This window comes from Pempheris klunzingeri, chromosome 15 (assembly GCF_042242105.1).
Source record: "Pempheris klunzingeri isolate RE-2024b chromosome 15, fPemKlu1.hap1, whole genome shotgun sequence".
In the NCBI taxonomy this organism is placed as follows: domain Eukaryota; kingdom Metazoa; phylum Chordata; class Actinopteri; order Acropomatiformes; family Pempheridae; genus Pempheris; species Pempheris klunzingeri.
In genome coordinates, this window is record NC_092026.1 from 18,032,615 (window position 1) to 18,047,916 (window position 15,302).

General features: G+C 40.9%; 2 protein-coding genes across 5 annotated transcripts in view; both read left to right on the forward strand.

The window, feature by feature from the left end:
• The window catches only part of LOC139214264 (nuclear receptor coactivator 2-like), a 47,347-nt gene extending 45,204 nt beyond the window's left edge, over positions 1-2,143 (forward strand). The window contains exons 20-23 of the mRNA XM_070845070.1: positions 315-549; positions 640-793; positions 906-980; positions 1,716-2,143. Of these exons, the coding sequence (XP_070701171.1) occupies positions 315-549; positions 640-793; positions 906-980; positions 1,716-1,727 (476 nt within the window). The 3' untranslated portion in view covers positions 1,728-2,143. The remainder of the gene's footprint in view (positions 1-314; positions 550-639; positions 794-905; positions 981-1,715) is intronic.
• Positions 2,144-10,479: 8,336 nt separating this feature from the next.
• LOC139213854 (ATP-dependent 6-phosphofructokinase, platelet type-like) overlaps positions 10,480-15,302 on the forward strand; it is a 30,276-nt gene continuing 25,453 nt past the window's right edge. For all 4 annotated transcript variants that reach the window (XM_070844521.1, XM_070844520.1, XM_070844522.1 and 1 more), the window contains exons 1-2: positions 10,480-10,663; positions 15,227-15,300. In XM_070844521.1, coding sequence (XP_070700622.1) covers positions 10,555-10,663; positions 15,227-15,300 — 183 coding nt within the window. In that variant the 5' untranslated portion in view covers positions 10,480-10,554. The remainder of the gene's footprint in view (positions 10,664-15,226; positions 15,301-15,302) is intronic.

Here is a 15,302-nt window from a genome sequence, read left to right on the forward strand (position 1 = left end):
TCCTTGATAACATCCAGCAAGAGTTGGATGTTGTTCAAAGATTCTTAATGTCAGCACTGGTATTATTTCTCATAATTTCCTCTAATTTAGAGACAAGATCATTCCCTTTTGTCTTCTCTGTGATAAAAGTTGTAAGACCTCCAAATGATGTCAGATACCTTGTTGAGGATCTAAGAGTAGACTAGAAGTAGAGTAACTTATTGAATAAAGGTATAAACTGTCAGTTTTTCAGATATTAGTGTTGGTTAGTTCCCACCCTGGTTATCGTATCCGGCCATGTGCCTCATGATCCGTGTACCTGCTCCAATCTGCAGGAATGAGCCAGCAGCAGCAACACCAGGACCCAGTGTCAGGCTTTCCCTGTGGGGCTGCGACCCCACAGAGCCCCCTGCTTTCCCCCCGAATGGGGCAGGGGCAAAACACCATGCTACAGCAGAATCAGGGCCAAACTCAGCCCCAGGGTCCCAACCAGGGAGGGGCACCGGGCTACCAGGCAAGCACCGACCTCAACGGGTGGCCCCAACCTGCCAACATCTCTACCAGCAACAGGTGACGACAGACAAATGAATTCACCAAATGAATTGATCTGAGTCTTTTTGTGATAATACGTGCTCATTCACTTGGTTTGCCTCTCTCCAGTGTGTACCCCCAACAGTCCCAGTCACAATACTCCACACAACCCAATGGAGGAATGTACAACAGCAACAACAACCTGACCCTGGGAGTGATGGCCAGCAACGGTGGCAACATGAACCAGATGTCGGGACAGATGAGCTCCATGAATACTGAGCAGGTGAGAGACACTGCCTGCTATTGCATAAACCTGCTGGATGACACGATGGATGCTTATTTGTATCAACTGGTTTGCATTAATAGTGCTATCCTCCTCATTACCACTGATACAGGTGAGTGACAGCAGCCTGATCCTTGGTCAGCTGGCAGGAATTGACATGTTGACACAAGAGGGTGAATCCAATTCTGTGAGTAAAGGATTGCCTTTGTATCTTGTGTATTACAATGCTGAATATGCCAGGTTTGTGTCTCACAGTGTCTTACAGCATTACGAAAAGGATCCCTACAGAAATAGACCTATTCAATTCTTTTTGTTTTTATAATTATATATTATATAATAATACATTTCTATTTATTCTTCAAAGCCACCGGACTTCATTGACAAAAACAGTAATTTTACCTCACAGAACATGGGAGTGGCCGGTCAGTTAGTTAGTTTGTGTCATTATGTGTTAAACAAACATTTGTGTTGGAATCCACACTAACCATTTAAAACACCAGTCACTCAATAACACAAACTAACTAACTGATCAAGGCAGCGGTAAACCAGCAACTCCAATGTAAAATTCCTGTTTTTGTCAATGGAGTCTGGTGGTTTTAAAGAGAGTGATATATACGTTTCTGTTTTAAACTAAAAAGGATCTTACAGGTGTGTCTCTTTAGAGATCCTTTCTGTAATGTTGTCCGACATAACAGTCCGAGCCTGAAGTGATCTGCTGGACCAGTTTCAAAACTTTGTATACCTACCAGTCATTTTCAAAACCCAATGTCAATATGTAAAAGTGAGGCCCAGCTTCAAAAATACCAAAGTTAAAGGTATTTTATTTATAAAAAGGATCGAATTTAGGGCTTGTGAGTCGTCATCTTTTAATTTTATTTTCCCTTGATGATCAATGTGATTGTGATTTTTCTGTCTTTTATAGAATTTCTGCTGACCCCGGCTGTGGTTGACACAGGGTAAAAAGAAAAAAAACAGGAGCCCATGCAAAAACACAGAGAAGCTCACGGTGAAGCTTCACGCAGTCGAGGACACATGATGGAAACGCTCTCACACCAGCCGGCACAGAGGCACTACAGAGTGAGGACAACCAAGACATGTGAAACCCTCTGAACTGCATTCACCTCAGTGTGGCTCACTTCACGCTGATGTAACATTTTATGCAAAAAAAAAAAAAGTCTGAATTCACACAGAAACTGCCATCTGATCCATCCTGACAGCAAATAAGAGGATACAAGAATCACAAAAACGAAAATTGTGTCACTGCTGATTCAGGGTTTTGTGGGACTCCTCGTGTTTTAGCTATTTAATGTGCTTTATGTTTTAGTAATTAAACAATGCAGGTTATATATTTATCTGTATACTGTACTCTGTAAATTCTCACATAAAAACTGGTATTTAAACAATCAAATTAAGGCTGCTCAAAAAGCTAAACTACCAGCACCTTTGCTGTAACAGTGTGCCTGATAAAGTCAACATGTTCTACATCTCTACAGAAATATTTTCACCAGTACAACATGATCAGACTCTATTCTCTCCACTCTGTTGCTCTCAGCTTCCCTTTTTTGAGAGAAACACTGCTGTCACACTAATTGGAGGTGGAGTTGACTCTTACTCTTGAAGTCTTGAAGCAAAGCTCCTCTTCATAAAAACCCGACGCTTCCAGAAGATGTTTCACAATGAGGACCTTTCAAAGAAGGGAGGCTTATTCCCCATGAAGTGATTGGAAGGCTTTTATTGTGAAACAGGCAGGGAGTGTTCGGTTTTCATTAAAAGTAAACAGCAGCGTTGGCAAATTTATACAGCAAATGGGAGCAGGACAGGAATCAGGGAGGAATATTTTGGTTAAAAAAAAAAAAAAAAAAAAGGGCCCTGCCCGCTATTTGAGAATTTACGGTACAGTATTCAAATACTGTACGCACGTCCTCAAACAAATACACTGTTGACAGCAGGGCTTCGGCAAAGAATCAGACTCATCACTGGTTTAATGTTGAACCACACAGGATCAGTAGTGTTTAAAAGGTGTCCTGTGTAGCATTTTAACATAAAAAAAAGGTTACATTTACATTTTACATCATGAGCTGCTGCATTGGAGTTGGATAAAACAAAACAGCAACTTTAACTCTTTACTAATTGCTTAAATTTACATTCCTGCCAGCTTGTCAAGGGACTTAATTGGCACTTGTTGCTCCACAATATCTCAAATCTCAAAATATACCCAGCGATGCTAAGGGAAAAATATAAAAACCACCAGAATCAGGCGTAAGTACCTCAGTGACATCATGTCCAAGACAGGAAGCTCCTGTATACTGAAAATGTTTCTGCATTTCAACACACAAAATGCTACATGCGGCACCTTTTTAGACTAATGTCCAGTGTAAAGTCAACTACTTTTTGACAGCTGCAGTAAAAACCCATCAGTTAATAGTCCCAGGGTGTACATGAACCTGCGCACAGTGATTGCTGATGGTGTGTGCTCTGGTCAGACGAATGTATTCCTAAAGGTTTCCCACTGAAAACACAACTGTAATCCTCTCAAGTCTCTGAAGCAGTGTATTTGTGTGTGTGTGTGTGTGTGTGTGTGTGTGTGTGTGTATGTGTGTGTGCGTGCATGTGTGCGCGTGTGTGCAACTGAAAGAAATGATGTCACAGTTTGACACTGGAGAAGTGAATAGTTGACAAGCATAAAGGAAACCTCTGGATTTTATCTTTTAATGGCTCTATTTTAGAGCCAGACGGAAAATTGTCAAACGAGAAGGTTTATGAAAAATATTTTACAGGTATTTATAGTTTTGAAGAAGTTTTAGAGATTCTTTGTATGACACACACACAAAAAAAAAAATCAAGGATATCTTTCTTTAAGAAAATCTCTCAAAGGTACATTTTGATGTCGATTTTAAAATTAATATATTTCAAATGCTGTAGTTACAGGGGAGCTGTATCCCTATTTAATGGCTTTTTGAATGAAGGTGAATGTGTATAGATAGTGTACATACTTAGATTTATAATAACCCTTTCTCCCCATGTGGTGTTGCAAAACAGCAGTTTGGAGTTTCAGTCCAGCAAACATTTCTGAGAGAGCAGAAATATTTCATTGGATAACAAACGTCAGTGCGTCAGAGCTAAAGAACTACAAGGCAACAAGTGCATTAGTCAGTAAATAGACTCAAATGGCAAAGAAGGTACTAAAGCCTACATACAAATGAAATGTTTTCACACCACGTACTTACTTGGCTTACTTGCAGCCTTGGCCGGCCGCCACGCTCTCCATTCTTGGCCAGAGATCAGCCAGCTGTTGCTCCAGCTGTTCAGACTTTTCAAGTTCAGTTAATAAGCTAAACTAGTTGACCAAGCATCAGTAGTTTGATCCTTTCCAGTAACAAAATGCTGCATGTCAGAATATATCTTTGTTTAGCCATTTCCATGGCGATGTCGGTCAGACCGCCCTTTTGTTTGAGATGGATTGCCATGAAACTTGTACACACACACACAATTTCATGCTTTGATTCCCCTGGACATTTCATCACCAAATGTCTCATCAGAATAGATATATATTAGCATGCTAACACACTAAACTAGATGGTGAACGGGGGTTAACCAGTGTAGCTGCCAGACATCGGTGTGTGAATGTCAGTGTCAGCTTGGTTCTGGTCCAAACACACTTAGCCACAACTTGTTTGTTTGCTCCGCCCACTGAGATCTGACCAATGAGATTATTTCTGCCTCCAAAGCAGCTTTGCCTCCTAAAAAAAACAAAAAAAAAAAAAAACAGTATGTGTACAATAAATGAAACTCCATGCTACTGATTGATTTTAAATTTCCACTTGGTTGCGATGCATTGGCCTCATGCATCACAGGCATCTAGGGGAAGCTCTCCGTCATGCTGAGGGACATGAAGGAAGCTGTGATCTTTGAACTAGTCTGAAATGAAAATCAGGCTAAGAAGGATGTGATGAGATTAATAATGCTTAAACCTTTCTATTTCACAAAGAAGAGCAGGTGACCCAGAGGCTTTACAATCCAAAGTCCTACAAACTTTTTACAGACTGGACCTTTTTTAAAGGTGCTCTCTCTGTTCATTAGGTGCTGTCTCGTGTAAGCTTGTAATTGTGAACAAAACTGACTTGTAAGTGGCTGCGTGGATTTCTCGAATCCCTCTTTCCTCTGCTCCTCAGACGGTCCAGAAATCTGTGAAGCGCACACACTGTAACGATGATGTACGATTATTTTTCCTCCCAGAAGAACAATGTGAAAATGCAAACTCACTGCAAAATGAAACACTGAAAAGAAAAACATTTGTGTTGATCCCTTTTTTTTTTTTTTATTTGTGTCCTTTTAGCTTTCAGTAGAGGGGAAAAAATAGACTTCACGCATGTTGTCAAATCCCAAAGATTTTCCGAGAAAACCTCTTAAGAGAAAATGTAAGCCATGGAAAATGTCCTGAATGTCAAACTCTCTGCAAAGGTTTAAGCAATCAAGAGTGGATGTAGACGCTCCTATATGGTAACTCCTAATGTTTTAGAAGAGGGTGAATTGTTTTTCTCTTGATTTGTGACTCAAACAGTATGCATATGTATTGAAGAATCTTCTTAATTCATAGATGGATATTTTATTATTGCAAAATACTGTTATTCCTGTAAGTACCTTAAGATGCTAAAAGATGAAGCATAATGCCTTAGATCTGTGATTCTCTGTCTGGTGTATAACTGTAAGGTTTACAGGTGTATCATACCGTGTGTGTCGCGTACTGCTGAGTCACTTCATACTGTAGGTGTAAGAATTAGAGAAGCAGAAGTTTTTATATTCTCTCCCCAGAAGTGACACTGAACAACCTGCGTATCGACTCGTGGGACGATACGATAACACACTGTTAATATTTGTAATCAAAGTGTAAAAAAAAATCGCAAATCACTTTATTTGTAGTTGCACTGTATTGTTGCACCAGCTAACACGGTGTGTATTAAAGGGGCATTACGTAATCTTTGACCTTTGCTGATTTCTGTGCGCACTGGAGCAACATCAGTGGATCTCTAGGTAGCATCTAAAAATGCTTCGAGCTACGGTGGCCTGTAAACGACATTAATGATGATGATGATGATGACAGCTCGTGATCTGGCCCCTAAGGGAGAACTGTGTTAAAATTAAGCACCTGTTTCTGACATTCACATGCTTAGAAAACTCAATTTTGAACTTGAGCTGAGGAGGATTTCACGTTGAAAGCAGTTTCGAAAATGTCCAATATTTTTTCATGTAACAAAAAAAGCTCTCAAATGTTAAATATTGGAGCCGTAGGAAGTCTTTGCCTAAATAAAATGGTCCAAAGTAGTCCAAACGTCAAACAAAAACACGTCTTACATGAAATGAAATCCACTGTACTAAATTGATGAGACGTAAAAACTAAAATGGCATGTAGTCACTTAGATGTTTTTATTTAATTAATTTCATTTAAAGCCTTTTCAACGTAGTAATAGCGTCTTTAAATGACTCTGGTTGCAGAAAAATGCAAGAATTTCTGCAAAAATAACGGCTTTAAGACACTGGTGACGCTGCTCTGCATCGAACAGCCAATGCGAATTCTATTTCCAACATTGTTGCATCACGAGTTGCTACCAAAACCCTCGGCGCTGAGCTGATATGTCAGCATGCTTCTCTGGCTGGACGGGCAGACTTGCGGCCTTTGTAGCTGGAACGTTTGATTTGGGTAGAAAACATACATGTTTTTTTTTTTAGAATATTTTCAGAGGCTAACCACTATCTAGAAAAGGTGTTTTTTAAGGTTATTTCACAGTGCAAGGGGAAATCAGAGCATAATGTCAAAGCAGAAGCAGCTCAAAGGTCACTGTTTGCAGGGTTTTTTTTATGATTACCATGAGCCCTGCTGTTCATTTTGAATATCTCAGCAGTGACACAGTCCAGTACAAACAGTTTATTCAGAGATTATGCAAAAGTCCAGGCGTTCACACCACTTTATGCAAGCTGTCGACTCTAATGTTGCTTTTGCCAATGCTGCTCGTTAATTTATGGTTCACGCCACTGTAAATAAATTATTTTTATTGAGTGGGGCTGCCTGTGTGTGTTTTTATTTTGCCCGCCATGAAGTAAATCGCTCTCTGGCTCTGTGAGCAGTAACGTGCTGCTGATCTGACACTGAGTGCCTGTCAGTGGATGGATGAAAGCATCATTATAAACCCCACAAACAGACTCTTCATCACTTTTTTCTCCACAGTGACCGATCAGCTCCGTCCCTGTGTGTGTGTGTGTGTGTGTGTGTGTGTGTGTGTGTGTGTGTGTGTGTGTGTGTGTGTGTGTGCAGTGCTCTCTTTGCAGCAACAGGGGGCGACATTTTCCAGGAATTCATTGTTAACACACACTCACACTCCACAGTTTGGTGAAAACTTCCTTTCCATCCCCTCCTGACTGTTCCTGTAATATGAATGCAGTGTCATGTTATCAGTCCTACAGGTAATTTCAGTCATAAATATGCTTTATATTTATATTTTACACAGAAAACACAAAATAAAATGTAGTTATAGCTGCTACAAATATGCTCTATATGTGTTTGGGTCCTGTTTCCTTTTACCTGCTGTTACATGCATTAAGTTTGTTATTAAGTGCATTCAGATTAGGGGGTGCCCTTATAGATCTCCTTAGAGAGTCCTTATCCTGAGCGGCCTGGGTTTGAGTCCCGTACTGTCTCTATCCAGTGAAATACAAATGCCAGAATATGACCTTAAAACAAATACACTTCAATGTATTAAATGCTATGAAGTTGTCAGGACCTCCCCCAGGCCTCCGTGAATAGCAAGTTCCCGATCTGACGTTGACATGAAACTTCCTAAATTATTGAGCTTTAAAGGGCCCATCCGCCGATTTCACAGTCATTAGAATTATCTCGACTTGTCCCTCTGTGCAACAAACTGGGGACATTAAGTTTAGAAGATGTAGGAATTTAATTAAAGTTTAATTAAAGGACTAATAAAAGCCAATTTTGACCCGCTTTTCTTAAAATCAGTCTCCTGTTTCAGTGCTTTACTGAAGCTTCATATTAACACTCATATTAACTTCTAATGTGCCATAGTTGTACCATTAAATAAGATGGATAAATGATTTTTTTTTTTTTGTCCAAACCTTTCCCTGCTCCTCTTCCTCACATATTTGATATGAATCTCAAAACGAGAAACATCGTTCGGCCATGCAGCCGTTTGTGACGACACACCCAGATCCAAGAGTTCCTTATTTCAGAGGTGAAGTGTGGGGCCGCTGGACGTCTTTAGTCAGGAGGATTTACCACATGCAACACAAACACTGCACAGACTTTTTGTCTTGCCATGACTTCTTTCTGCAGAGAGGAACTTGAACCCGATGTCCTCTGCATGCCCCCCCCACCCAATCTAATCACCGTCAGGGGAGATATGAGAAGTGTTTCAACTTCAGCTCAAATAAGCCTTTTTGTCATGCGTTGCATTATTATGAAATATAACAAGGGTGAAGCGTGAGATGTGCTCGGACAGAGAGTCAGTGAGATAAAGCTCACAGCGAGCAAACAGTCGCTCAAGGTCATGAACTTCATGAAAGGTCATGATCTCCGTTGTCAGTTAACACAAGCCTGTAACAATAGTTTACATGCAAATGGTTTATAACTTTATGACACTGGAAATACACATGTAAAAAAAGTAACTTCAGACTATAATATTTCAGAAATATCTGAGAGTTTTGAATCTGCATTCAGTTCTTTGTTGCTGCCATCACACAAAGAATCTAATAATCTAATCTCTTCTTCTTTTTTTTTGTGCTTTTGTTGCTTCATGTCAACTTGCTGTTACAACACTCACTCTTCAGTGTTTCTACTCCACAGAAACTTCTCAACTGTGAGTGGAAATGTATTGTTTCCTGACAGCCTCGGTTGGCATTGGTTGGGTACGTATTTCCACGTTACGTGACCTGGACGCCCATTGGTGGATTCAGCTGTGAGTCAGAGGAGCAGCTCCGTCATTGGCTCCCTGACTCTGACTGTGAAGGAGAGGAAAAAGTGAAGAAGTCTCACTCTGGTTCTCTTTTCCAGAAAAAAAAAAAAAGACAAGCAAAACATGGTTTTGATTTGCCTTTACAGATAATACAGATACAGATAATCATTAATGAACAGAAAGTACAAAATCATCATTTTCGGTTAGATAGAAGTGAGATACAGAATAAAAGTAAGAGCAGCAAAAAAAGGAAGCCGTATACAAACATACATATAAGAATATGACAAAATAAATACATGTAATAAATAAGAAAATAGAAGTAAAAGCACTCTTGCTGTTAGTTTTCTGTGGAGGTTTGTTCTTTTGAATAACCTGCTTTAATATCGTAAGATTTAGATATTTTAATAAAACTTTAAATGTTTAGAATATGTTAGAAACTGTAAGTCTAACAGCAGGTTATTCATTAAAGGAATAGTCTGTGTCTTCTCTATTTGAAATGCATGAACATGTGGATAAAATCTTCTCAAACCAAATCACTGCCATTCCTATCATCATCATCAATCATCATCATCATCATCATCATCTAACAAACCACTTGTTAGAATTGCATTGAATTTCATTTTTTATTTTATTTATTTTATTTTATTCTTGTTGGAAATTGAAGGTTAAAAAAATGTGCCGTTGTCCTGTAAGTGTGTTTTTCAGGAAACACCAGCGTGTCTCGGCGTGATTCACGTTATGCTGCTCTAACGTAAAATCAGCTGACTGGCTCAACAATGTCAGTCACACCACAATATCTAAAGTGTTAATATTAGCCAGCAGCAAAGTGTGTCGAATTGAGCAAAAGTCTAATTGGTTAGTTTCTATTTTTTAAAATTGTATTCTATTCTTATTTTTTATGTTTATAGAACTGTTTGTGTGTCTCAGTTCTTCTGTACAGGAATAAATGATCAATGCTTATGAATTCTGTAAAAGAAAGATCTTTTTAAAAACTATGTTAAGTTATGAATGTCATGTTAGATATATTAAAATGTCTATGTTGGTAATTCTTGACTTTACACATGAACACATGACCATTTTTGGAAGAAAAAAGAACTACAGACACTCAGCTGATGATCAATACATTTGGAATGTGTAACAAAAGGTCATATGAACTGAAATACAACAAGGTAAGTTATTTTAAAATGAAAAAATATATATATAATGAGATAATGGATGGATGCATAAACAGATCTTTAAAATATGGCAGTGTGCGTTCACTGAGGGATAATATATCCATGTATGGATTCAATCCAGCAAAAAAAAAAACACGTCCAGGTTTGGATCCAAGGATCTTTATTATATTTTTCACATGAGACGGCACGAAACTGAGCACTGAGGTCTCTGTTATAAGCCCAGGAGGATAAATAAAGTATAAACTGTAGACAAGAGCACAAAAGTGTGTCTGCATGCTTGTGAAAGTTACAATAATGCTTGTGATGCTCTGGTATTACATTCACATGAGTACAGGAGCATGGCTGACCCGGTGGATCATGGAGTGAGTCATCTCAGGGAATGCAGGGCCTTTGTCTGTGGGAGGGGGGGGTGTGTCCGTGAGGTTTGAGGGCGGTGACCACTGCAGTCCTACTACAGTGAGTCTGCCTGCAGCCTCAAACACACACACACATACACACACACGCACACACACACATACATATACACAGTCACACACCGACAACACCACCACCACCATCATCTCTGCAGGCTTCCTTCACCGCACACTTTGTTTTCGGGGGGCAGGTGACAGAGTCGCAGGCAGGCATGGCTGGCGTGGCGGCACCCAAGCGGCAGGACACCCGGAAATTTTTCGAGAATCTGTCCGGAGCTGGAAAATCCATCGCGGTGCTCACCAGCGGAGGAGATGCCCAAGGTAACACCGCAGGGTTCCATTATCGGACAAGGCACTGATTCCAAACGCACTCGACGTGACTGTATTTCAATATCATGCGCTCATTTTTTTAGGCTCTGGTTGTTGCAATTGACAGAATATGTGCAGCGTGTCTCGCTGTTAAAATGGCTTCACGGTGGAGTTTTACTGATAGCAGTCGTCCGTCCGACTGGGACGCGAAAGCCAAACGTCTGTCCGATAATGGATGTGTAGCCACAAGCTTACAGTTACTTTCTCCTGTGGAGCAAATAATCAAGATGGTCACGTCTCGGTGCATCAGAGAGGAGAAGCTGGGTGTATTTAAACAGCACACACACACACACACACACACACACTCTAGGTTATAGTATTTGTTATTATTGTGCTGCCATCTCATTGTTTTTAGGGCGTTAAATGAAGCTGTTACGCAACAGCTGACGCTCTCATTCACACACACACACACACACACACACACGCACACACACGCTCCTGTCACACACTTTGACATGGATGCTACAGGATTTATCACATGGTTTAGATTCACCTTACTGATAATCCAGGCTTCCTAAACTGACTCCAGGTCAGGATCAGGGTGGATTCTTCTCATTTTGGATCATTTGGGAAGCAGCACTAATATCAACAAGTGATCGTGATGAGTGAATAATCCCAAAGACATCTCCCTTTACACCAGGCGTCTCTGTCTTCTTCATGCATCCTGCACCACTGCATGTATATATGGGCCTGTATGGCAGAGATAGCATGCGTCTGTGTGTGTGTGTGTGTGTGTGTGTGTGTGTACATGCATCCACGGTGCTGTCAGGAGATTTAATCATCAACCCTGATAAATGATTGCTATAATATAGTATTACCATAAGGAGTTCACTCTATATGACCTTGCTGTGGTTCTGCATAATAGGATTTTAAATGGAGGCCTGCTGCATGTCTTACTGACCCATGTTTGCCCTCCTGATTTATTATTTCAATAAGGTTTCATCTTGTTTTTTTTGGATCCTTATGATTTGCACCAGGCCTGTAATTCTCTGTGCAAATGTCCCAGTGTTAAAAGTTGCCTTCAGCCTTCCAGAGATTCACAGATGCCAAGTTACAGTTTTTAAGACTAAGTGACGGAGGCCAAATGAACTTCCCGTCAGGAGAAAAGCTCGTGTATCGCAGCAGATGCGTAGAAACACGTGTCTTGCATGACTGAGGATGAGTCGTGAGAGGACCAGTGTCAAGCTAAAGCAGCCCACTTTTCCGAGTGAGCGTTTCAAAGTAAATTGCTTTTCCTCCCCTTTTGCTCTGTAGGGCTTTAATTTTGGTAAGCTCCCTCTACTTCCGGTTAGCTTGCCTGTAACTTGACCCACCCTGTCACGGAGGGCTACGTGAGCAGCAGCGGGTATGCACTGATGTGTGGGGTGGTGGGGGGGTAGAGACAAGAGGAAATTAATGCTAATACATTTAAATTCCTTTCTTAAAAGTGAGGTTTGATGGTGTAGAGTCGTCATTATTGTATTATATATTATTAACAATTGATATTCACAGAATATCTCTAAAATACTGTGTCTGAGATGCTGATCTCATCATATGTTCTGCTGTTTTTGTCACTCATGCATCACTCTGGTGCGCTTTAAATGTCCCTGAAACACAGTCAGACACAGAACCAACTGTTTATTTCCCCTTTATGGTGAATCTATATCGTGCTGTAGGTGATAACCACAGCTATTGTAGGCCGTTACATAACAGTGTGTGCCTACAGGCTGTTACTGAAGTGGAGTGGTAATCACATGTACACTTTTCCTTAGTTTTCTTTTTCTTTCTTGTCTATTGATGTCTTTTCTGATGCGAAAGACACAAGAAAAGATAAAATACTGTAGTTGTTTACCTCAGATGGTCGTGCATAGGTAGCTGTTCAAAAGCTGCAAGCTTATAGATAAGATGATATTTAGTTACAAGCAAGTAACTCATTTCCAGCATTTATACGTAAATTACGTTTCTAGCATGAACCTGATTAACAAGCAGTGGTTTTAATTAATAGAATAATTAGATAATTAATAATTGATCATTTATTTAGAATTTTATTCCCACATTGTATTTACAAACGCAGAATAAAATGAATTATTTAGCAAAAACGAAACAAAGAAAAACATTTATATCTAGCAAACAATACAGAAATCATCATTTTTCATCAGTGATAAACAAGATGCACACACACACACACACACACACACTCACACACTCACACTCACACTCACACTCAGAGTCTCTGAGTGTTTAGTTATTGCAGCGGTCAGGAGGGAAACGCTCACAGTGTTTCATGACATGTTAATATGAGTTATTCCAAGAGCTCAGCTGGAGCATATATACACACACACACACACACACACACACACACACACACACACACACACACACACACACACACACACACACACACACACACACACACACACACACACACACACACACACAGTGTGAGATCAAATACATCCGTGCGGTTCATTCAGTGAGCTCCCCTAATGAATTTGTTTATTTTCTGTCAAACTCATTAAACATACCATCAAACCCACGTGTTCACATGTTTGCCCAGATCCCCTTTGACCAATCAGCTCTGTCCTGGTCTCCTAGCAACACTAGCTCATCCCATCAGCACTCATTAGCGTTCGGCGCTGCTTGAAACCACATCCAGGCCTCCATACTGTGTTCCCTCTGTGAAGGAACCCCCCCCCCCCCCCCCCCCCCCCAGTGTGCCCCTGTCCTGCATGTAACCTGCATTTGAATGTTTTCACTAACAGCAGTAGTTACAGAAATGGACTATTTATTTGATTCTTCGATATTACAGAGAGCAGGTTACATATACATAATCAAAACTTTCAAAAACTTCTCTAGAATTAAAAAATACTGTTAATCCAGAAAGCATCTTACTCTTTTGAGTAAAAGAGTGCCCGATGCCCGAGAGGGTTACGTTCATTTTTCATGAAGTGCTGTTGTCAGTCTGAACAGAGCCTAAAACACATTCTGCAGACAGGGCCCAGTGAATGGGATGGCTTGTGTGAAGCTTGTGGCGTGGGAGGAGAGGAAAGTTGGCTGAGGGAGCCCTGTTGACTGTGAGGAGCAGCTTGCGCCTGCTGTGCTCACGCTGCCACAAGAGAAAGCTCTAATGTGGCTGCTGCCTTTTGCAAGTCATCATTTCATATCGGTGTTTATCACACACCAGAGGTCTTCGGTATCGGCAGGACGGTTCCCAGCCAAACGATCACAAGACCCTTGAGGATGGTAGAAGATTTTTGACAAAAAAGAGTCATTTGGTAACATCAGAATTAGATCAAGATAGAATAAAATTACTTGATGATTAGGTGGCGCAGTGCAAGAAGGTCCCAGGTTTGAATCCGCTGGCAGGTTTGTGGTTGTGGTGTTGGAAAAGGCTGTTTGTGCATGTTCTCTTGTGCTTGTGTGGGTTCTCTCCGGGTTCTCCGGCTTCCTCTCCCACAGCCTAAAGCGTGAGCAGTTGTCTGTCGCCATGTGTTTGCCTGTGATTGACTGGCGATCTGTCACCCAGCGGTGACACCTCCCCGCCTCTCGCCCAGTGTCAGCTGGGATTGGCTCCAGCTGAGGAATGGGCGGTGTAGCCAATGGATGGAGGGATGGAAAGAAGACAAATACGATATATAAAATACAATAAATATAATACAGTTACAGCGCAGAAGGAAGTTGTAAGCTGACTCAAGCGCAACAGAGGAAATAAAAGTTCAGTAGAGAAACCACTCACTCAAAGGCACAGGAGAGCAACCAAGTCTTTGCATCAGGTTTGGTGGTTCGGAGCACATTTGAGATCATCAGGAAGTTGTTTCCATGTTAGTCGATGTTCTTCCAGCTGACTGCTTCCTGATCATCTCGGGGCCCTACTGGGTTTATATTGTATAATAGATCTGATTGTGTCAATAATCACAAGTTGCGTCCATGATTTTCTTAGCAGTCATCTTTTGCTGTTGCCTTTCGTTCCCTGTTTGTCCTTTAGGATCATTACAGATTTATCACAGCTCTCAGTCTGCATGCAGGCTTCAGTGTTCAGCAAAATGTCAATAAGATACAACCTCCCTCAGCCAGCCGGATTTTAGCCCATCCATTGCTTTCATCAATCATCCCCATCAGGGTGTCAGCCTTTGTCTGCTTATGTAAGACGGTACCCTTAATCACAGGCTCGCTCTGAGATTTGCAGACTGTCGTCTTTACCTCTCCTGTTGTCTGCTGCTCTGTCTGGCCTCTGTCGCTCCCTGTTTGTTCTGATATGTCGACCATTTTCTCTCTCTCTCTATGTATCCGTATTTACCGTATTAAATAGTAATGTATCCACTGAATGGCCTAATTCAATTCCAAATTATGGACGAAAAACTACGATAGAAAAACAGCGACCAGAGGTTTATTCTGGCCTCACTGTTTGGAGTCATTGCATTTAAAGTTGTTTTACAGCATTTAAAAAAAAAAAACAGTGCTAAGAATTATTATTCTTTATTCAAAGGCCGATTGATTCCACTGAGAACCACTGACTCTCTGCCGTCCCTTTTCCAGGTATGAATGGGGCGGTGCGGGCCGTCGTCCGGATGGGTATTTACGTTGGAGCGAAGGTCTACTTCATCCACGAGGT